We start from the raw sequence: 24,882 nt of genomic DNA, 5'->3' as shown, positions 1-24,882 counted from the left end.
CCAAAGCCACTCTGCATCAAGATATCATCACGGTGTCCGTGGGACTGGGGCAGCTCGGAGCTGAGCATCATAAGCTTGCGGAGCAAGTCAAGGTGGCGTAGTCTTTACTTGCTGACCTCCATCCTGCCCAAAGAACATCTCTCCAGGACACACAGCTTGCAGATAGGGTCCTTGTGCTAAAACGCAGAGCTAAGGATGTGGAAGGGCGCAATAGGCGTAACAATATTTGGGTGGTTGGAGTGCCTGACAGAGGGGGAAGAACACAGATATGATTGCCGATCTGGAACTCTGTCTTCAAACAGTGGCGGCCCGGAGTATCTCTTGGCCTACTATACCCTGGAGCTGGCTCACAGAGTGCCCCCTCACCGATGCCCAGACGTGGTGTGGCCGCTCCATTACAAAGATAGAGTGAGACTGCTGCACAAAGCTAGAACTGCCGGTACCTTTATTGTTAATAACCGTATGGTCTCCCTACTTGCGGATTACACGATGGAGGTGCAAAGGAGGAGACTCTCATTCGTCATGGTCAAGAAGGCTCTGAGGGAAGAGGGCCCACAGTATTCCCTGATGTTCGCTGCCTGGGAGTGTCTTGAAGCATAGGTCGGAACGCAGCCTACAGGTCATCAGGCTGCACCCACACAAATGGAACTAGTGAGAAAGCGTTCCCGCAGACTGCCCTGGAGTAGCCCAGCAAAGAAACCCAGTCCATCAAAGACTGAGCGGGAAAAAGCTGCGCCCTCCAGGCAGTTGCGACGTTTATGAAAGGGTCATAGAGTGTATCGGAGGCTTGTTCTCTGTCTGTGAAGGAGACTCAGCTCAGACGTGGATTGTGGTTAGCTTTCAGGGGGCATTTCTCGTTAAATCCCACACTGGCATCAGTGTGGATTTAATGTGCTGAGAAGTTTGATACCAAACTTGTCAGTATTCAGTGTTGCCATTATGGTGCTGTGGAGTTCGTAATGTCGACCTCCCAGCACCATATACTCTTAATGGCATCACTGCACTTACAGTGCCCAGGAATGGCCCTGGGTACTGTAAGGGCACAGGGCTCGTACACCTGTGCCCTCACACTGGCATAGGGCACCCAGCTAAAGGGGTGACTGATGTATGCCAGGGCAGTTGGTTTGTGGGCATGGCACACAGGGACGTGTAGATCAGTGGGGGTGCTGGAATGCACACCGATGTATTCAAAGCATTTCTCTGCGCTTTAACCTCAATTTCTTCAGAGTTGGAGCGGCGTGCAAACCTGATAGCGCTGCGCCCGAAAAGTGAACACCATCAGAGGGGACCTTGGTTCGATCCCCATACAGGATGCACAGCCTGTTTCACCATACGAATGAATCCAATGAATTAAACTTTATTTTATTCTTCACATTAAATTTTATTTTATTCCATTTCTTGTCTCCTCTTTCATCCATTTTTTCAATTCATTTTATACATTCAACTGCCCTGTCAGGAACTTTTCATAGCACAGGGGAGTAACGTTTACATATGTCACGATATTAAAATCCAATGCATTTCGGGAATGTTATTCCCTTAGTCAGGGATATTTGATGTATTCCACAAGCGTCCCTCTCTCGATTGAACGCGCCCGTATGGCCGCGTCAACTCGATATTAAGCCGTGGCTACCCCTTAGCCGTTTGAACTTCTTGCCGCTTCCACTAATGCATGTCAATCTTCCCGCGTATAAAGATTCAACCGCACTCCGTGTTCAGGACTCGTAAGTTGGCACAGGGACGTGTGCTATATCGACTCTATGTTTAGTTCTGTACTTAGGCACCCAGCCTGCAAAGGCAGTGGGTGGGTGCCAAGGTACAGGGCCCCCAAGGGTAGCACAATAAGTGCTGCCGCCCTTAGGGGTCTCCTCTGGTCACCATGCCCTGGGTACCTAGGGTACCATTTACTAGGGGCTGACAGGTGGCCAGAGATGCCAATTGGGTTTCAGTTTCAACACCGTTTTAGGGAAGGAACACAGTCCCTGGGTACCTGGTTTGCAGGAGCCCAGGGCACACTCAGTCAGAAAAAAGTGGGGGCATACCAATGCAAGAAATATGGCACTTTCTCACACCATCAGTCAGTCGGTGTGCATCTTGGAGCAGAGCGCAGCCAGCATGTACCCCTGTGGGTCTTCAGTGAGCAAAGCGGTCGTTTAAAGTCCTGTACAGGGTTTAAAGTGGGCTGGGTCAAAAGCAGGTGCTGAGATGTATCCCATCGGGCTCTCCATGTTGACCCTCTGGGTGAAAAAAATACACAAACGAAAAACACACAAACTTCACTGCTTTTGATGTAACTTAAGAGACTCTGGTTTGAGTTTTATGTAGCCCAAACTTAAAGCGCTTTACATGAGCACCAGTTACAATACACAATGAACAAGAACAGACGCATTTTCAATATAATATACAGCAAATTCATAGTTGTTACTTATGTACCTTATGCAATTTACAACCATTGAGAAAGCCAATAGTGCTGGCTTGTTGTAGGTGTAATGTTACTTGTGTTATATATCTGGATGAATGGACAGAAGAAGCAAAATACCAGTGGAGCAGCACACTATGCTAAATACAGATGATTTTGAGCTTGTTTTAAGCCACACCCTTAACTACATTGGCCACACCCCTATGAGAGAAACCCCCCAGTTTTTTCATCCCACTTAAATGTCCCAAAGGCAAGACTTAATGGCTAGGCCAATGCTAGTTTTTTCTAAATCCTGAAAGCTAGCATGGCACTCTGCATACTTTCCTTGATCGTTATGTTTAAAAGGCATTATAAGGGAGACCTCCCTATTTAGCTCCTCCTCAAGATGGGTTGGAGCATTGGACATTTATGGGTACATGCAGTTTGAGAATGTATTATAGCGGATAGAACTTTATCAATGTGCAGTAACCTAGAAAATGTAATATTACTGTTTGTTATGTAAGGTGTTATCCTTAGCTGGGTACAGTTGATGATGGGACTGTATACGGTGGGATGGCACTGGGTACACTACTAGTGTAATGTTCCACAACAAAATGGATAAATGAAAACTAGTGATGATTGGAACTGCTCACATTTGGTTATGATAAATGTCCATAAATGTTTTTTAAAAAGTGTAATATTTAGGATAGGGGACACATCTTAAAAATTGGTTATTCTTCCCTACATAGCCCCCAGAATCTGGTAAAGCTCTTATATTGTTGTTTCATGGTCTCTGTTGCTCTTCTGTTAGTGAAAGTTGGAGTATGTTGAGCACAGCATCTCTACAGAGCCATTTTGCAAACAGCTGAGCAGGAGGGGCTGATGCATTTTCACAGTGGATTGATGGTAAGCAGCAAGCCGTTTCCTTTCATTTTCAGATCACTCGTAGAGCTTTGTTCCCTGGTGACTCGGAGATAGATCAGCTCTTCCGGATTTTCCGCACACTGGGCACCCCAGATGAGGTGGTGTGGCCAGGGGTAACCTCCATGCCAGATTATAAGTCCTCTTTCCCCAAATGGGTGCGACAAGAGTTCAGCAAAGTGGTACCACCGCTGGACGATGACGGCAGGGATCTCTTGGCGGTAAGTACTTCTGGAGTTGTGATTAAAAGGACTATTTTGTGTTTTTTCCCCTATTTACTCCTTGTTTATATGTTGACATTAGGTAATTTTACATCAGTGAAGTGTGGCAGACTCGCATGCGCCACTCTTGTACTCGCTGTATGGATTACTGCTCTTGATAATACGAGGAGTGGGTTTAATCTTGGACCTCATTTCAGAGAATAGTAGGTTAGTGCAAATCACCACAGTCACCCCAGGTATCTGGATGCATACCGATTAGAGACTCAATGTTCACCCACTGTACTTTATCTCCTACCCCTCCCATGTCCCAGGTTACAGCGAGTGAACCAAGAAGCTCCTCACCCCAGCTCTGTGAAGCCACAATGGATTTAGGAGTCACTATTATGCCTGCCCTTTTAGGTGGTTCCCCCCCATCCCAGCCACCCCAAATCTTGTAAAATTTCCTCTGGCACCCTCTGCCTTCCCACATCTTTTTCCAAATGTTTTTAGTAACAGTAGGGAGCCGCCAGTCCCCAAATGCCCAGCACGGCTAGTCTAGGGTGGAGTTCTACTGGTATCTCCATCGCCCCCTCATGGGAGCCCCTTACCTTACCCAAAAATCTCATATGCGAGGGCAGCTCCTGATCGGGTGAGAAAAGTGCCTTCTAACCCACTGCCTCTAAGGCAATTTGTATCCTTTACTCTACCTATCCTGGATAGCAGCGTGCAAGTGTAGTAAACCCGGTGAACTATTTTGAGTTGGATCAGGTGGAGGCTTGCCGATATGGCTACATCTGGCAGAAACATCAAGGTCTGCCACTAGTCATCCTCATCTAGGTCCCCCAGGTCCTTAGTCCATTTATCCAACAACCATTTCCAAGGGGCTAGCATGTTTCTCATTATGGTGCCGTATGATAGGGAAACCAATTTCTTGTCAGTCTATCTAACAGTCTCACTTCTAAAAGAGGGGAGGGGTAGTCCTGTGTCTCCTCCGCCAAGGACGCGCAGTCCCTGGAGTATAGTTCAATTGACCGTACCTCAGCCACTTCGTTTCTTGCATATGATATTCTGTCTGTAAGTGGTTAAAGAGAACCACTTTGTATGCATCCCGCACCGTCCTGACCAGAGCAGAAGCAGTCGCTCCCCTCACTCCTCCTGGGTATCGTAGCGCTATTCAAACGCTGCCTGTGCTCTGTACTTGCATCCTTCATTATTTCATTTCATAGCGCCGCATTGTGCTTTTCGTGATTGTGCTCTGTACTTGCATCCTTCATTATTTCATTTCATAGCGCCGCATTGTGCTTTTCGTGATCTAGTCATAGCGCTGCTTGGCAAGTTTTTCATTGTGCTTAAAATCACAGCGCTGCATTGTGCTTTGTTTGTGATTAGATCATAGCGCTGCTCTGTTATCCTCCATAGCGTTTCAGTTTCATCAGTGCTGCTGGGAACTTAATTGTTAGTTATTGCGCCCCCCTGCTCGCCCCAACCTCACCCTGCTCACTTTTGTTTTCTGTTGCTGCCATTTTGTGGTTTCCCAGCCCGTCCCTACAACACGCTCCCGCCTCCCAGCTGACCCTCCCACCCACTGATAGTATAGCCCGACCACACCCCCTCAGAGAGCTGTGACCGTCCTGACCAGAGCAGAAGCGGTCGCTCCCCTCACTCCTCCTGGGTATCGTAGCGCTATTCAAACGCTGCCTGTGCTCTGTACTTGCATCCTTCATTATTTCATTTCATAGCGCCGCATTGTGCTTTTCGTGATTGTGCTTTGTACTTGCATCCTTCATTATTTCATTTCATAGCGCCGCATTGTGCTTTTCGTGATCTAGTCATAGCGCTGCTTAGCAAGTTTTTCATTGTGCTTAAAATCACAGCGCTGCATTGTGCTTTGTTTGTGATTAGATCATAGCGCTGCTCTGTTATCCTCCATAGCGTTTCAGTTTCATCAGTGCTGCTGGGAACTTAATTGTTAGTTATTGCGCCCCCCTGCTCGCCCCAACCTCACCCTGCTCACTTTTGTTTTCTGTTGCTGCCATTTTGTGGTTTCCCAGCCCGTCCCTACAACACGCTCCCGCCTCCCAGCTGACCCTCCCACGCCCCTCCCCCTCCCCTAACCATTTATGACAGATGCTTATGCGCGCAGCGGTCGCGCCGAAGGTGCGCCAAAGGTAAGCCCGTCTACGCTCGTCCGCGCCTGGACCGCGCCCAGTGCCAGACCCCCTGGTCCCCGCCGTACCCAGCCCACTAAAATCACATATGATGCCACAACTCTCCTCGCCCTCAACCCCGGTCGCGCACCACAATGCTGCAAAGCCACCCCAGGACATACCCACGGCCCATTCGCCTGCCTCTCCTGCAAGTTCAACTGCTTCAGGACCCTCACCAAATCCACTTCCTCCACACACAGCTCCAACTCTAACCACCTGAAGTGCATCCTGCTTAACACCCGCTCTGTCCACAGACACGCAACTGAACTCTGGGACCTACTGGACACTACGTCACCGGACATCGCCTTCCTTACAGAAACATGGATGAACACATCATCAGCACCTGACATCGCCATAGCCATACCGGACGCTTACAAGATTACCCGTAAAGACCGCACGAATCAAACAGGAGGAGGCATCGCCATCATCCACAAGAACACCATCAAAATCACGACCACCTCCGAGGATAATCTTGCAACCGCCGAACATCTCCACTTTCAGATCCACACCGACCCTAGGACCACCCTTAGAGGCACCCTCATCTATAGGCCTCCAGGTACCCGCAGTCAATTCAGCGATGACATCACCGACTTCGTCAGCCCACATGCCCTCGCCTCTGAGAACTACATTCTCTTAGGAGACTTCAACTACCACCTTGAAAACAAACACGACAGCAACACCACCACCCTTCTGGACAACCTGGCCAATCTCGGGACTCAAACAACTTGTTGACACACCCACCCATGTAGCCGGACACACGCTCGACCCTATCTTCACCTCCTGTAATCACATCTCCTTCGATCGCACCACAGCTCTCCACTGGACGGACCACAGCTGTGTTCACTTCAGCTACAAAACCACCCTGATCCACAACCGTCCACAACCTATTCCTCGGAGAAACTGGAACAAAATCACCTCCGACCAACTCCTCACATCACTCAACCAACACCCTCCCACCCTCTCAATGGACCCAAACAAAGCAGCCACCAACCTCAGGCAATGGATTACCCACAGTGCTGACGAATTAGCACCCCTGAAAAAGCCCCAGATGAAATCAGCCAACAAAAAGGCTCCCTGGTTCAATGACTAACTTAAAAAATCCAAGAAGCTATGCCGCACCCTGGAGAAGATATGGAGAAAAAACCCAACCTCCGACAACATGGCCTCCCTCAAGACAGCCACCCGCAAACACCACCAACTGATTCGATCCGCCAAGAAATCAGCATTCAAGGATCGTCTCGACAACAACACCCATAACAGCAAGGAACTCTTCAACATCGTCAAAGAATTCACCAACCCCACCGCAGCATCCAACGACATCACCCCCTCCCAAGACCTCTGCGACGCGCTATCCTCCTTCTTCTACAACAAAATTGCCGACATCCACAACCGCTTCGAGAATACTCCCAGCGATCAACCCTCCCCACCCCCCTCAGATCCCACTCCGCCAACTAACAACCTCAGCGCCTGGAACCCAATCACCACTGAAGAGACCATTCACCTCATGAACTCAATCCACTCTGGCTCGCCTACCGACCCCTTCCCCCACCACATCTTCAACAAAGCTGACCATCATCGCACCCCATCTCCGTGACGTCATCAACTGCTCGTTCAACTCTGCTACCTTTCCAGAAAGCTGGAAACACGCCGAACTCAGCGCCCTTCTGAAAAAACCCACAGCAGACCCCTCTGAACTTAAAAACTACCGACCAATATCCCTCCTCCCATTCCCGGCCAAAGTCATCGAGAAAGCCGTCAACAGCCAGCTCGCCGCCTTCCTTGAATACAACAACTCCCTTGATCCATCTCAATCCGGGTTTCGAGCCAAACATAGCACCGAAACCGCCCTCATTACAGCGACCGACGACATCCGAGCACTCCTGGACAACGGAGAAACAGTGGCCCTCATCCTACTCGACCTATCAGCCGCCTTCGACACAGTCTGTCACAGCACCCTTATACATCGCCTCAACAACATCGGCATACAAGGAAAAGCCTTAGACTGGATCATCTCATTCCTCGCTGGGAGAACGCAAAGAGTCCGCCTCCCCCCTTTTAGATCAGAGGCCACCAAAGTCATCTGCGGTGTACCCCAAGGATCCTCACTCAGTCCCACCCTCTTCAACGTCTACATGAGTCCTCTCGCCTCCATCGCGCGTCAACACAACCTCAACATCATCTTACGCCGACGACACCCAGTTAATCCTTTCCCTCACCAAAGACCCCAACACCGCCAAAACCAATCTTCACGAAGGCATGAAGGAAGTAGCCGAGTGGATGAAACATAGTCGCCTAAAACTCAACTCAGACAAAACGGAGGTGCTCATCCTAGGATCCTCCTCCTCAGCTTGGGACAACTCCTGGTGGCCTTCCACTCTGGGCACAGCACCCACAGACCATGCACGTAACCTTGGCTTCATCCTAGACTCCTCTCTCTCGATGTCCAGACAAGTCAACGCAGTCTCGTCCTCCTGCTTCAACGTACTTCGCATTCTCAAAAAGATCTTCCGCTGGATCCCCCTCGAGACAAGAAAGACTGTCACCCACGCACTGGTCACGAGCCGACTGGATTATGGTAACACACTATACGCCGGAATCACAGCAAAATTACAGAAAAAACTCCAGCGCATCCAAAACGCGTCTGCGAGACTCATATTAGACATCCCTCGCCAAGATCACATCACCGGACACCTAAAAGACCTCCACTGGCTTCCCGTCAACAAAAGAATTACTTTCCGCCTTCTCACCCACGCACACAAGGCCCTCTACAATCTAGGACCCGAATGCCTCAACACCCGCCTGTCCTTCTACAAACCCACCCGCCAACTGAGATCGTCCAATCAAGCCCTCGCCGCAGTCCCGCGCATCCGAAAATCCACCATAGGTGGCAGATCCTTCTCCTTCCTGGCTGCCAAGACCTGGAACTCACTCCCCACTCACCTCCGCCTTACTCAGAACCACATCTCCTTCAGAAAAGAACTTAAAACCTGGCTATTCGACAAATAATGAACCCCTTCCCCTAGCGCCTTGAGACCCTCTGGGTGAGTAGTGCGCTATACAAATGCTCGAACTTGAACTTGAACTCGGTGAGAGTTAAGATGCCGATATTGTTCCAACCTCGAAACATTCAGGGCCGTTATGGGGCGCAGTCTGGAACCCTCCACAACTCTCTTGAAAGTCAGTCTGGTTTCCACCTCATCTCTTTGGTCAATGTCCTCTAGATGTCCACCACTGTTCTCATGGCCATGCATCCTGCGGGTCACAGTTTCACCCCCCTAGATTGCATGCTCCTCTCACCTATTTCCAACCTGTCTTGTCGGAATGCTGGCTCTTCCCAATCTGCATAAGCCCAGAGATTAACCACACTCGCCTGTGCCGCTTCTTATTATTTCCGAGTGTTGGGTAAGACGATGCTTCTCTCATGTTTGAATCGCGGAAGGATCCTGAAAGCAATGTGGGGGTTGTACCCCCGCCCACAAAAGTGGTCGGACCAGTGTGTCCACAGTGATAAAAAATTAACCTAGGATCTTAGACAAACTGTTCTGGAAGATCTATAAGAACCAGAGGAGTGCCACCATATTAAACATCGCGGCCTTCCCGAGCAGCAAGAACTGTAACTGCCAGTGTTTTACATCTTGTTCCAGCCATTTCAAGAGAGGTCCCAATTTTGCCTCCAAGTGCGAAAACGTATCTTTAGTGATGCACATCCCCAGATATTTTAACCTACCGGTTTTAACCCTTAGTGGTAAGACGGGTGGCTTCCCCTGGTCCCAGTCTCCTACCAGAAATGATCAGGGTTTGTCCCAATCGATGGCAAACACTGAGTGTTTCCCACATATACGGAAGATGTCTCGCAGCCTGTGTAGCGTCTGGGTCACTTGTGTCTCGTAAAACAGAATTTCATAGACGTATAGAGATGTGTTCCTCCTGGCAATCCCCCGAACCTGCGCAACTATCTTCACCCATTCTGCCAAACCCTGTATCGCCAGCGCAAATAACATTGGCAAGAGTGGTCACCCCTGACGTGTCCCCCTTCACACATTAAATTCCCTGGAGGTGTGACAGTTGACCCATACTCTAGCCACCAGCCTATTGTACAGCAGTTTGACTCATCTTATGTATTTGAGTCCAAAATCCATCTTTGCCAGTGCCCCGAAGAGGTATATGTGGAGTGGTGTGGCTCACTGGTTAGAGGCGGCAGACCCGTAAGCAGAGAGCGGCCTGGGACCAGGGTTCAATTCCTGACGCGGCAGATTCGTAGACCAGGGTCAGCGGACTCGATAATTCTCGCCTCGGTGCCTACTCTAACCAGGGATCACACTCTGCAACTCTGGGCATTAGCTTGCCTCATCTCTACAACGGCCCCCCACATTCGCCGGGGATGCCTGGTTTCACCTTGAAGATACCCAGTAGGGACCATCTCACCGAGATAGCCAGGACGGGTTCCCCAGCGGTCTACAGCGCCACGACGCCTCAGGGCAGCAGTGCGCTTTACAAGACACATACATTTACATTTATATCCATTCCACTGCATTAAAGGCTTTATTTGCGTCAAGTGAGGTCTGCAGGTGAGGCCAACCCCAAGTTATGAAGCCGCTGCAACTTCAGTATAGTCATGGGATCAGGCCTGAACCCATTTTGGTCTGTGTGCCCAGTTCAGTTACCCACTATCTTCAACCTGTTGGCCAGCAGCTTAGCCAGGACTTTAACATCTGCATTAAGTAATGAGATCGAGCAGTATGAATCGCACCTATCTCAGGGCTTGCCAACCTTCAGTATGAGAACCACCATCACTGATCTATCTTCTGCAGTTCTACAGAGAGGAGCCGCCTCATTGCTCAGTCTGTGAAACAAGTCTACCGGGGACCCATTTGGGCCTGGATCCTTGCCTGACTGCAAGTGCCCCTTGGCTGAGGAAACCCCCTATTATGTTAGTTGAAGATGTTGTCCAACACTTGTGCAAAGAGGTGGGTTTTCAGTTGCTTTCTAAAACGTAATAGATTGTTGTTTCACCTAAGCTGAACAGGGAGAGTATTACACAGTTTGGCGGCGAGGTATGGAAATGATCAACATCCTCTTGCTCATTTGATTCTGGGGACATATAGAAGGGAAAGCTCGTTTGATCTCTGGACTCTGGGGGGGCTGTGTGAGGAATGAGATACTGGAGAATGTGTGCCTACTGAATACTTAAATCTGTACAATGCAAAGGGATTTGATTCTTTTTTTTTTTTTGATTAGCAGCCAATGCAGTTCCCCGAAAGGCGGTTGTGCAGAGTTCCTTGTCGGTACACCAAGTAATGCTTGTGCTGCTGTGCTTGAATAACCTGCAGGTTTTTTATGACACATGCTGAGCTACCCAGATACAAGGAGTTACCGTAATATGGCTTAAAAGAATAAGGCCTGGGACCACAATCCTCCAACACTCCAAAGGAATCCTTTTAAGTGTTTTCCTAAGATCTTTTTTAGCCCAAAGCCTGTGCCTGACACCTTTTTTGCCAAAGACCCCATGGTCCGATCCTTGTCCAAGGTGACACCAAGGCTGTTAACTTAAGGTTTAGGAATAGAGGGCTCTCCCCCTAACAATGGGGCTATAAGAGTTGGTTCCATAGTGAGAGGTTGTTTCCGACCACCAACACCTAAAATTTGTCCCCGTTCAGCTTTAGGCGACTTGCTGCTGTCTAGCTAGCCTGTTTCATGCATGTGATCAGCTTCTTGGAGGTGGAGTTTGTATCAAGTGACAAAAATCTGCATAGGATACCATTGTGAAGGCATAGGAGCAGATCATGTCAGAAAGAGGACGCACATATCTATTGAAGACCGTAGGGCTCAAAGTAGAATCCTGCGGAGCTCCATAGTCCATCTTTGGTGTTTCTGAAAGAAAAGGCCCTTCACTCAGTTGAAAACGTCTGTTAGTTAGAAATGACTTTGGCCATTTTAATGCTGTCCCTGAGATCCCTATTGCTTTCAGCCTGTCACTCAGGACCGAGTGTGAGCCAGTAAGGAAAGCTGCACTCAAATCAAAGAGAATGAGCGGTATGGACCCTCCATGATCTAAAGTTATTATGTCCTCCGTGACCAACAGTAGATCTGTCTCCATACTGCATCTTTGTTGATAGCGCATTTGTGTATGATGCAGAAGATTATTAATTTCCAGTAAATTTGAGAGAGAGCTATTTAGTAGTTTCTCTAAGATTTTACTTATCAGTGGAAGCAGAGAAATGGCCCTGTAGTTTTCTGTTTTATTTGGGTCCATGGATGCTTTTTTTGATCGTCTGGATAATTGCGTGCTTCCTTGCATCAGGGGCACAGCCCATCTCCAAAGAGGGGATTTTTTTTTTTTAAACATTTCTTTTTATTAACATTCATCGACATAAGATAAAGCGGGGATTTATATTTCCATTATACTGGAAAATATGGCCTCTCCTTTCAGTAGAATGTTTATTGGAGGAGGTTCGAGAGGTGGTCTGGATTTCATTGTACTTGCTGCTCCCAGAATATCAGATCCGCTCTCTTTCGGGAATGACGAGTTTTACTGCCGGGTTCCTGACTGGTGCGCTGGATTTTTTTGTGGCTAGGGAGTCAGGTGTCACTACTAGGAAGTCCTAGATCTGTCTTTCTTTGCCCAGAAAGTGTTTTACCAGTGTCGGAACCCCACAGATACCTGCACAAACTGGAAGATGATCTGGATACTTAGACTGGGACATAAGAGCTTCAGTTGGTGTTTAAGGAAGATCAGACGCTCCAAGATGGCTGCCAGAAAGCCACAACCTTTTCAACACTAGTGTTGCAATCCGGAAGGCAGGAATGTATTGTCTAGCGCGCACTGCCTTAGAACAATGCAGTGTGTGAGAAGTTGGCCTGATATGTGATGTCCACTATTCTAGTGGGCACCCTGTATCAGTCCAAACAACCCTTATGGTGATGGTTGTAAAGTCAACCTTATAGACCAGCTATCCTAGTGGTACAAAAGGGGGTTGTGATGGACGGAGCATCTGAACCAATCAAACACTCACACCCAGTCAACAGATCTGGGTTTAATCCATCACCGTTCTTTAGCCCACTCTGCCACCCCAGTTCAGACATGGCCATATGCAAATCAGTCTGACCCTGTGCCTCATGGGAACAGTCCAGCCTGAACTGCCAAGCCATGCCTTCCCTGGACAGGAAACAAGCTACTGAGGACCGGTTATTGGCATTTCAGCCGTCTTCAGCCCGGCTTGCTTGAATCCAGTGGCAAAGTGAGCAAGGGACTCACGTCTGAGCATACCCTGCCAACTTATGGCGAACAAAGTGGTACAAAAGAGGGTGGTAGCATGGACAAAGCAGTCTTAGGCTAACACTTCAGAGAGCATGTGAAGCCAATTGTTTTACCAATAATAACCCCTTGAATACCAGATGAAAGGACACCACACAAGGTATATATAAAATATATATATATATTTATTTCTGACACAACCCCTCTGCACTCTTATGAGGTCAGAGTTGGAGATACAGCACAAGTAACTTAATAAGCATACGTTAAGTTGCACAATTACAATTCTGCCCTAGGGGCCTCGTAAACCATATACTAAAGAAGTGGTATAAGAACCACTTCAGGACAGGTGAACAGGCCTAGGGCCTTGGAAATCGGTGGGGCTACACAGAGTAATCGAAGTTCTGATAGATACATCTGCCGTGTGGATTCCTCACCTTGTGAATATCCCCCTGCGTCAGCAACGTTCGGAAATTTTCTTCGTAGCACGCCGACACAGGAGTACGACCTCGCGCGTGACTCTGCCTGACGTCACCGACTCCTTATCAGGCCCACGCCGGCGTGATGACGTCAGTTCCCTTTTTTCCGCGTCTTTGACGCTAACGGTTTTTGGGATCATCTGCGATACTTTGTATTCTTCTACTATTACAGTGTTGCTGTTTTTCCTTTAATTCTTCTTTCTTCATCGAAGATGTCGTCGAGGAAGACAGGCTTCAAGCAATGTGGGTCTTGCGCTCGTATGATGTCGATCACCGATCCGCATGGCGTTTGCTTGTGGTGTCTTGGATCAGACCACAACGTTAAGAACTGTCGATCCTGTTTCAAGATGAACCCTAAGGCACTACGAGAGCGTGAGGCTAAACTTCTTGCGAAGATAAAAGGAATAGAGACTGGGAGATCTTCGAGGTCGACGTCGAGACGCTCGAAGTCGAGGCAAAAATCTCGTTCGAGGTCGGCGTCGAGATCCAGGTCCAGAGCGAGGTCGAGGTCTAGGGAGAGATCGAGATCTGGATCCAAATCGGCTTCGGGTCACGCTTCGAGCTCCTCGAAGAGGAAGCACAAGAGGAGGAAGCATAGCTCTAGACATCATTCGGGAAAGGAGTCCTCGGATTCGAAAAAGTCTCGTAAGCATCATAAGGACTTCATTTCTCCTTCTCCTGCTCAGTCTCTCGGATGTTCCCCGACTCCGGAACAAGAACCGGATCCGATGTCTCAACATTCTTCGGAGCATGAGGAAGAGATAGTTCCTCAAACTCCAACTCCGATGGAAACTCCTGTGGATCAGGAAGGTCAGAATGAGCCTGTTGGAGCGACCTCCTTCAGAACATCCGGTAGGTTCGTACCCTCCTTTTGCTGGTCCTGGACAGGACCCCTCGCATTTCCTTAATGCGATGTTTGGAGTTTACTCCAGAGCAATGTACCCCACTGGAGCACCTGTTGGTCCCATGGGTCCATTGGCTTACAACTTGGGCATTCCTCAGTCTTACGCCCCAGCTCTATTTGTGCCATTTATGCCGGCGCCTCTTACACCTTGGCTCGGTACGGCTCCACCGAGGTCTTCGACTCCGTATGCGGCTTCGCCGACTCCGGATCGACCTCGTAGTTTGGATCGAGGTACCACGCCAGTCCGTGAGTCTCGTCTTCCAGTTACCCCAGCTCCTTGCTCGACGTCGGAACCGGCTCCGTCGACTTCAGTTCGTGTGGAGTGGTCGAGATGCAGGGCTCAGCGTCTTTTGGAAGAGAAGAGGGGTGAAGATTCTGATGTGGAAGAGGGTGAGCTTCTTGATCATGATGATTATTTTGAAGACCTACAGAATGCTAGTGGTCTGGAGCGCTCTCCTGAGTGGGGTTTGCCTTCAGTTTCTGATGCACCATCTAAGGACGTGGCACCCTACCATGTTGTTATTAGGAAGGCTGCAGATCTTCTCAACTTAACCTTGCCTACTGTTGAGTACAAGCCCAACATCCTTACAGAGGTTTTGCACTCTCCTTCTATTATTGAACCTACACTGCCGTTCACTGATGCCTAAACTGATCCGATTAAGGAGGTCTGGAAGAAACCATTGACTGCTCCTGCTGTTTCTAGGTCTGTTGCAAGACGCTACAGAGTGGCTCCTGGTGACCCTGAATTTCTCTCTTCGCATCCTTCTCCAGAGAGTCTAGTAGTGCAGGCTGCATGTTCTAACAGATCTGCAGGTTCTTTTCCTCAGGTAGCAGCAGACAAAGACTCAAAAAAATTGGATCAGTCTGCAAAGAAGATTTTCTCTTCGGGCAGCATGGCCCTAAAATCCACTAATGCTACTTGCCTTTTGGGTAGATATGTCCATGCATTGATGGATTATGTGAAGCAATTATCATCTAAGCTTCCAGAGGAGGATAGAAAGAACTTTAATAAAGTGGTCTTCGATACTCAGGCTGCGGCACGCATGGTTATTCAGAGTGGCATGGACACAGTTGATTCTGTTGCCAGGATTATGGGCTCTACTGTTGCAACCAGGAGAGCCGCATGGCTGAAATCCTCTGATTTTTCTGCAGATGTGCAATCCACGTTGCTGGACCTACCTTTTGATGGGACTGGTCTTTTTGGGAAAAAGGCGGATGTCGCCCTGGAAAGATTTAAAGATAGCCGGGCTACTGCAAGATCTTTGGGTCTCCAGATGAGCGGATCGACAAGTAGGAAGTTTAGAGGCTTAGGTAGATCTTGTTTTCGTCCCTTCAGACAGGGCCAACAGCAACAACAGCAGAACCCTCTGTACAAGTCCTATAGAGGTAGACAGAAGGGTCGTGGGCGTCAAGTCTCTTCCTCCTCCACTTCCTCCAATAATGCCCAACCCGCATCAGCAAAGCAGCCCTAGATCCACCATTCTGGATCATGTGGGGCCGGTAGGGGGTCGGCTTACTCATTTTCTACGAGATTGGGAATCGGTTACATCAGATCTTTGGGTTCTCAATCTCGTAGAAAATGGGTATGCACTTCCTTTTCAGGAGTTCCCTCCCAATTACCCTCCTTGCCAAGGTTATTGTTCGGAGGACCATCTTCTCCTGCAGGAAGAAGTCCTGGCACTATTCAGAAAGGGTGCTATAGAGGTGGTTCCAGAGCAGGAAAGGGGTCAAGGGTGCTACTCCCGGTATTTCCTGATACCCAAGAAGGATGGCAGACTTCGTCCAATCCTGGACCTCGGGATTTTGAACCTCTATCTCAAACAGGAGAAGTTCAAAATGCTCACACTTGCACAGGTTCTTCAAGCGCTGATGGAAGAAGACTGGATGGTGTCGATCGACTTGCAGGATGCGTATTTTCACATCCCAATCCTGAAGTCGCACAGGAAGTATCTCCGTTTTACGGTGGGATCGCAACACTACCAGTTTGCGGTCCTTCCTTTTGGGCTTACTACTGCGCCTCGAGTCTTCACCAAGGTGATGGCAGTGGTGGCTGCGCATCTCAGAAGATCGGGGATTCCTGTGCTCCCCTATCTGGACGACTGGTTTATCAAAGCGGAGTCGCCGGAGAATGTGCTTCATCATCTGCAAGAGACAACTCAGTTGTTACACAGGTTGGGTTTTTCGATAAATGTACCCAAGTCTCAACTGGTGCCCTCCCAGCGCAACCTGTTCATAGGTGCGGTACTGGACACTACTGTATGTCGTGCATTCCCTCCACCTCAAAGGATTCACGACATAAAGGAATCATTTCCTGTATATTTTACAATGGAGTGGTTGTTCCAGTCTTGAAGGTCCTTCGTCTGCTCGGTCTGATGGCTTCTTGCATTCTGTTGGTCAATCATGCACGCTGGCACATGAGGGCACTCCAGTGGTGCCTCCGCAGGCAGTGGTATCAGCACAACGGGGATCTCAGGGAGTCAGTGAGTATCTCCAGAGAAACTGCAGCGGATCTGTCTTGGTGGGGCGTGGAAGGCAATCTGTCTCAAGGAAAGCCTTTTCAGCTTCCTCCATCGGTGGCCACAGTGATTACGGATGCATCCACTCTAGGGTGGGGTGCTCATCTGGGGGACCTGGAGGTCAAAGGGCTTTGGTCTCCAGAGGAAAGGTTGCTTCATATCAACCTTCTAGAATTGCGGGCGATACGTTTGGCGCTCAAGGCCTTCCTCCCTTCCCTTCGCGGTCAGTCAGTTCAAGTCCTGACGGACAACACGACCGCGATGTGGTATGTCAACAAACAGGGAGGAGTGGGGTCGCAGTGTCTCTGCAGAGAGGCTCTGCGTCTCTGGTCCTGGGTTCAGGATCGTCAGATTTGTCTGATGGCAAATCATCTGGCCGGGGTTCTGAACATTCGTGCAGACAGTCTGTCGGCAGTTCTCTGCCGACCACGAGTGGAGGCTCGATCCGGAGGTGGTTCACGACTTTTTTCAGATGTGGGGGACTCCTCGAGTGGACCTGTTCGTCACTCGCGAGAATGCTCACTGCCTGTCTTTCTCTATTCTCCAGTTTCCGATGCAAGGAGCCTTGGGGGACGCGTTTCAGTTGAGTTGGAAAGGTCAACTCCTTTACGCGTTTCCTCCCATACCCTTGATTCCTCGGGTTCTGAGGAAGATTCGCCAGGACCGGGCCCAAGTCATATTGGTCGCCCCGGATTGGCCAAGAAGGGTGTGGTACACGGACCTTCTCCACCTCTCCTCTCACCCGCCGCTCCGTCTCCCTCACAGGGCAGACATCCTCTCTCAGATGGAGGGGCAGGTTCTACACCCCCACCTCCAGACATTACACCTTCATGCCTGGAGATTGAACGGGGCAACTTGAATTCTTTTTCTCTCCCACACGATGTGGTGGATGTCATTCTTTCTGCCAGGCGTGACTCCACTAAGTCCATTTCTTCGTATAGGTGGTCTAAATTTGTCTCTTGGTGTAGGGAGAGAGATGTTGACCCTTTGAGGGCTCATTTGTCTGACATTTTGCAGTTTGCTCTTTCTTTGGTGCAGCAAGGATTTGCTATTGCCACGGTCAAGGGGTATCTTTCAGCCTTATCGGCATTTCTCTGTTTGCCGGATCAGCCCTCTCTCTTTTTAAGTCTCCAGTGGTTTTAAGATTATTATTTTTTTAAACTTTATTTTTTTTCAGCAAAATAAACAATACAGTCCCCCCAAAATTGGCATCAGTATAGATAGATACAGGTGTATACAGTTCACAGTCCTAGTATGGCTCCAACAGTAGCAGATATAACAGGAGATGCAAGATTCAAATCCTCGGGATGCAATGCTAGTATAGACACTGACAATAAGTGACTTGTGCGCAGTCAACAGGGTATTACTCCACCACCTACTCTCCCTCCCCTCCTCCCGCCGCCCCTTCCTCAGGTCCTGATTCCTCGGAGGAGAACAATGCTGCACTAGTTGCATCGGAGTCGCTGTCAGCCGGCCCCACAGCGCACATCATACGCCAAGCAAGTAAGGCCTCCGGTAACCGTTCATCTCTACGCGTAAGCTGCATGTGCGTTTCTTCAGCCAATGTCCATTCCCCCACATCCCGAAGCCACAGTGTCATGTCTGGCGCCCTTTGTCCCATCCAGGTAATAGCCACCCTCCTTCTAGCCAGTACCAAGAGCAGTTGTAGCATTTTATATGACAGATTCCTCTTCCTGGGTCTGGGGACCAGGGCTAACAAGCAATGGAGCGGGGTTAGGTCAAGACTCAGACTCGTGACCTTCCGGATGTGTACCACCACTACCCTCCAAAAGTCTCCCACCAGTGGGCACTCCCAGGCCAAATGGAGAAATCCGGCTCCGACTGAACCACACCTAGGACAGGCATCCGATTTATCCACAGCAATGCGGTGCAAAGCAACTGGGGTTACATAAGTGCGGTGCATGAAATTAAAATGGATCAGTTTAAAACGTGCATTACACGACACCTTCCTGGTAAGCGTCCCTATCCGCTGTCCCGGGTCTAAGGCAACCCCTAGATCCGCCTCCCATGCCGCCCAGGACGGGGATATCGGGGGGGCTGAGTCACATCTTGACGCCGTATATAACAGCGTTATCAGTCTCCGTCCTGTGCCGCACGACAGCAGGATATTCAGAGTATGGGACACAGGGGGCGCCTCAGGAAACTGGGGCCAGGTCGCCCTCGCCATGTCCTGCAGGCCTCTATAGTGAAGGTATTGACCCCCAGTAAGACTGAAGGCCTCCGTAGCTCTCTCCAGGGTCACGAAGGACTCGTCTGGATACAGGTCTGCCAAGGTGTCACAGCCGCCCTCACGCCACTCCCGAAACGACATGTGCTCCTCCATTAGTGTGACCGGTGCTAATATCCATAGTGGTAGCTCCCTATGAAAAGGGGCCCGTCTCGGCACCCTTTCCACAACTCGTTGCCAAAGTCTCGCAGTGTGTCGGACAATGTACGGCAGCGCGTCATCCGCTCCCCTGCCACGCATTAGAGCCACTTGCAACGCCTTCTCATCTGCGCTACCAGCCAGGAGTCGCAACTCCCAATTGTCCGTACCCGCGAACCAGCGCGCAGCAGGTAGAAGTTGGGCCGCGTAATAATATAAATCAAAGCGCGGGGCTTCTAGGCCTCCCTCCTCCCAGCATCTGACCACCGTGCGTAAGGCAACTCTGCTGCGCCTGCCCGCCCATAGCAGGGAGGTGAGCATCGTATTAAGCTTGTTGAAAATACGAGGGGGAAGAGGACAGAGGGTGTTCTGAAGGATATACAATACTCTAGGCAGCATCACCATCTTCGAGATGGCCAACCGTCCCATGAGAGAGAGCGGAAGCGTATTCCAGAAGGCTACAGATTGTTGTAGGGAAGTAAGGACACGGTCGGCGTTCCGGGCAAGCAACTGTTCATCAGAGACTGCCACCTGGACACCCCGATAGCGGAAGGCCTCCGTCTCCCACCGCAATCCCAGGGGCGGGAAACCCACACTGGGGTCTTCACCGCAACCCGCAAGGGGAAAGATCAGGGACTTCTCAGGATTAAGGCGCAGCCCAGAAGCTGCACCAAAGCGTTCTAAGTGGCGTAACAGGAGCGGTAGTGACTCCCGAGGGGAGGTCAGGTAGAACAGCGCATCGTCTGCGTAAAGCGAGACCAAGTGTACCCCATCTCCCACCCGTATTCCCCAGGGCGCCATCTCCGCGCGGAGTGACACCGCCAGGGGCTCAATCGCCAAAGCGAATAGGAGCGGAGACAGGGGGCACCCCTGTCGGGTGCCCCTGCCCAACTGCCACTCCTCCGAGCGGGCTGCTCCAAGTCGGACCCTGGCTGTGGGTGCACTGTACAGAATACGGATCCAGGCGCAGAAAAGGGGCCCCACCCCCGCCAACCGGAGCACCTCCAACAGGTACCCCCAGCAAACGGTATCGAAGGCTTTAGCCAGGTCTATCGAGACCAGGACCTGATGCTCCTCCCTGTTGCGCACTTCATGTAGAACGTGGTTCAGGCGCCGGAGATTCATGGCGGTATTGCGGCCCGGGATGAACCCGCACTGATCATGATGAACCAAGCGTGCCATATGCCTTGCCAGCCGGGTGGCCAAGATCTTAGTGAGGATTTTCGCGTCGGTGTTGATTAAAGTAATTGGCCGGTAGGCCGCGGGGTCACAGCTATTCCCACCCGGTTTCAAGAGCATGCAGACTTCACCCTGCTGCATGGTGGGCGGGAGCACGGCACGCTCCATCGCCTCATGGTAAACCTGCAGGAGGTGAGGCGCGAGGGTATCCGCAAACACCTGGTAAAACTCCGGGGGGAAACCGTCGCCACCCGGTGTCTTAACCCGCGGCAGGGCGGCCAACGCCACCTTGACCTCTTGAAGCGTTAGCGGAACGTCCATCTCCTCAGCATCCTCCATAGAGAGGGCCTGAAGAGGCAAGTCCCGGAGGTATGGCTGATACGATGCCTCCGTTACCAGGGGATCGGCGGTATAGACCTTCTGTAGATGGGTACGAAGCACCACAAGGAGGTCTCGTTCCGAGTGCACCAGGTCCCCAGCGGGGTTTCTCAGCACCACGATCCGTGCAGGGGCCGATTCCCTGCGGAGAATCCAGGCCAGCAATCGGCCCGACTTGTCCCCCACACGGTGGAGACGCTGTTGATAGCGGCCAAGAGTGAATCTATCCAGCCGGTCCAGGATATCATGAACGCCCTCACGGGCCGTCCGTTCAGAGTCCAGGTTCAGCCCATCCGGGTCCGGTAAGGGCTGGCAGCGGCTGAGGCGCTCCTCAGCACACGTGAGTTCACGGAGCAGCTGTTTGCGTACTCCATACGTCAGCCCCATACATGCGCCCCGCACGACTGCCTGTAGGGCATCCCATTTGATCGCAAAAGGAACATCACCCACTCCCCAGTTCAAGTCTAAATAGTTACGCAGGGACGTCTCCACATGGTCCCGGCCCACCGGATCTTGTAAAAGATCCCCTGGCATCCGCCAGGTCCTTGGACGGGAGGACCGGTCCACCCATTGTACCATACACGTCACGGGCGAGTGGACGGATAAAAACCGGGCCTGATGTGTGACCGATAAGACAAGGGACGCACCAAGATTGGCAACAAGGACTCTGTCGAGCCGACTATGTGTGTTGTGCGTGGGGGTATAACAAGTGTAAATCTTCAGTCCCGGGTTACTGAGGCGCCAGACATTGACAGCACCCAGATTATCCATCACCTCTCGGAGACGTGCCGTCATCCGAGGCTTCATACCCGCGCGCGCGCGGGGGGGGGGGGGGGGGGGGATGCCTGTCCAGCAGTCGATCCAGTACACAATTAAAATCTCCAAACCAGAGGAGAGGAGCATCCAAGTCTGACACTATAAGCTCCTGCAAGCCGGTAAAGAAACCCGGGTCATCTACATTAGGTGCATAAGAGTTCACCAGCAGGAAGTCCCTCCCATCAAGCTTCACTCGTATAAGAATATATCTGCCCTCAACATCCGCCTCGACATACTGGACTGCCAGGGGAACCCCGGGTGCCACCCAGATCAGGACCCCCCTAGCATAAGTCGAGAAGGAGGAATGGAACATCTGACCCCTCCATTTCTTCGCCAACTTAAGAGCACCCTCCTCATTCATATGCGTTTCCTGCAAACACGCCACTGAAACACCATGGCGGCGAAGGAAGGACAGCACCCTGTGTCGTTTGGAGCAAGTACCCAGGCCACGCACGTTCCAAGTTAAAAATTTGAATCCCATAAGCTTTGGTCCTGCCCATCCGGGCACCCAAGTTCAACCTCTGCAAGCAGCCTCCCAGGGGCACGAACCGCAGTACACTCTATGCCAAAAACAAATTCCCCCACAACTCACCCCAACCCCACATCTCCCCCAACCACCCAACCCCTGAAAAAATCCCCACCCATGGGCAGGGATGGTGCAACAAGAAAACACTTTATCCCGCCTTCCCCTTGCCAACGCCATCCAAAAACAGTGGGGCTCAACACCCCGTCAGAAACAGTCCCCCCACCCCCACCCGCGAGCAAAAGGACAGCAACAACCAAAAAGGCTACCCTGCCCTCCCCCTGCCAGTGCCGGGATGTGCACAGCCACCCCATACAACCCACGCACCCCACACTCACACACAACCAACCAAAACCACCCACCCTCCCAACTCCCCGAGGACCCAATGTTCCAGGACAGTCTCCGGGAATGTCCATGAAAAACAGTTTCAATGCTGGGCGACGGTACGCCATAAACTCTTGGACCCCGTGTCACATCACCCCGTCCAACGGAGCATCAAACCTCTGCACAGTCAGCCAACCAGGGTTCCCAGCACCGGGTAGACAGCCCCGGTCTGACAATAACCAGGAAGGGAGGCCCACCCAACCTCCGAGGGCAACAACGTTTTAACAAGACAGTACCTCATGTCAGAGCTCACTCAGGACGTGTTTCGGAGAGGGCAGTTTCCGGTATCACCGGAGAAGCGGGGCGTGCGTCTGGCAAAGTGTCCTGCAGGGTATCCGGGACTAGGATCTCACTAGGAGCAGGCGCCACAGGTGACTCTGGGGTGGCTCCCGCCGACGATACTCTCACGTGAAGCACTCCATCCTCCCCCACGGTAATCCGAGGCTCTGCAGAACCCTGAGATCCAGATCTGCGTCTCCCTCTGCCTCGCCGGCGCCTCGGGGGCCGTGTCCCCCAGGTCTCACGGGGGCCGCCTCGCTCACCAGGGGGTAGGTAGTCTCCTCGTATCTCGAGTCACTCCCACACCTCCGCCGGGGATTCGAAGAAGTGAGCGCGTCCCTGGGAGAGCACCTTGAGTTTGGCTGGGTAAAGGAGCATGTATTGGAGCTTCATGTCCCAAAGTTTCTGCTTCACTCCCAGGTAGGACTTTCGTTGTTCCTGCACCTGTTGAGTATAGTCCGGATAGATGGAAATCCGGCTATTTTCAATGGTGATGGACTCCTTTTCCCTCGCGGCCCGCAGAATACAATCTCGATCTTTATAGTTCAGGATCTTTGCAATGAGGGCTCTAGGGGGATCGCCCGGGCGTGGGGGGGGGGACCAGGGCCCTGTGCGCCCTCTCAATGACAAAGACACTGGACAGGCCGGTCGGGCACAGTTGGGTTCGGATCCATGTCTCCAGGAAGCGTGAAGCGTTTCCCGACTCCAGGCGTTCCGGGACGCCCAGGACCCTGATGTTACTCCGACGGGCCCTGCCCTCCGCATCCTCAGCCCTTCTCTCCAGTGCGCGGGCAGCGGACGTCAGGTGTGTGACCGATTTTTGCAAGGAAGCCACTTCAGTTTGTAGTTGTGCGATGTTGCCCTCCGCATCCGAAACCTTGTCTGGCACCTTACAGAGATCCGTCCGGAGGAGGTTCACATCTATCGATAGTCTCGATCTGCCTCTCCAAGGCAGAATGGGATCCCTGGATAGCCTTAAGGATTTCCGCCCGGGAAGGCTCATGCGGGTCATCCCCCCCATCCTCCAGTCCCGTCTGCCTTGTGATCCTCTGCGACGGCAGCCGTGGAGTTGTGGTAAATAAATAATTAATTACCGGTACTATTTTTCTATGCATTAAATAAAACAGATAGCTCAATAAATAAGAGGTAGGATCCGGGGTATCTGAGTCGAACAGGCTTTAATCAGGCATAAGGGAAGGGACAGGATCGGAACAGCCTGAAATAGAATGGCATGGAATGGCAGCTGCAACGTCTCATTAACAGTACATAGTATATATAGAAAAACATTACAATTGCATTGAATACAGTAGGCGTAACAAGTGACAAACGTAAGATAAGAACAAATGGGCGTACAAAGAAGGCGTGTACGTAGACATGTGATGAAGACGTCACAGAAGTGTCATAAATGGGTGGATACATGGAGGGGGCTACCTGGGCAGCTGGAACCTTTAACCTACTGGTGCGCGCAAACGGGCCATGACGTGTAACTAGGGAGAGCTGGGGGCTCTGACTTCTGCACTAGAAGAGGAGACTAAAGTCTGAGATGTCAGGACGACATGTACCTGCAGCATATCTGGTATCTTGTGTTTGGAGTACATGTTGATAGAATCTAAATGTCATCAGGGTAAAGGCTACTTGACACTAAGGCTGGTGCATGCATATATTTCCTAGTGTATTGCGTGTGCTATGGATCTTTTATGGATATTAATTCAGTAATTCTCTTGCATGGAGACAGAAAGACTAGACTATAGCTGAAAATGTTTATGCGGTTCGTTAGCTTAGGAATGTGAAGACGGAGAGCTGAACTGATAAACTGTAGGCATAACATATTCTTGGCAGACATGCAGGCAGAGCCAGGCCGGGCACCGCGCTGCGCGGTAGGAAGTAAGCGAAGGGTCAGGGATGCGGGAGGGGCTGCATCGCTCCTCGGAGTGGGTTCAGGAGACTGGAGCTCGAATCTGGTGTCCGGGCCCTGTAAGGCCTAGAAACGGGGATTTAACGTGCATAATGTAAAACGTTGGCAACATAGGCCTAATACTCGTTGCTTTCACGAGGACTGGATA

The 24,882-nt window shown here is 50.9% G+C and overlaps 1 protein-coding gene across 1 annotated transcript in view; it reads left to right on the top strand.

Annotated features, from left to right (window-relative positions):
• Window positions 1–24,882, top strand: part of CDK2 (cyclin dependent kinase 2) — a 173,745-nt gene that overhangs the window by 81,575 nt on the left and 67,288 nt on the right. The window contains exon 6 of the mRNA XM_078686354.1: window positions 3,334–3,537. Coding sequence (XP_078542480.1) covers window positions 3,334–3,537 — 204 coding nt within the window. The remainder of the gene's footprint in view (window positions 1–3,333; window positions 3,538–24,882) is intronic.

Source organism: Lissotriton helveticus, chromosome 1_1, assembly GCF_964261635.1.
Source record: "Lissotriton helveticus chromosome 1_1, aLisHel1.1, whole genome shotgun sequence".
NCBI lineage: Eukaryota > Metazoa > Chordata > Amphibia > Caudata > Salamandridae > Lissotriton > Lissotriton helveticus.
The sequence above is the reverse complement of the archived record's forward strand: the minus strand, read 5'-3'. Positions and strand labels throughout refer to the sequence as shown.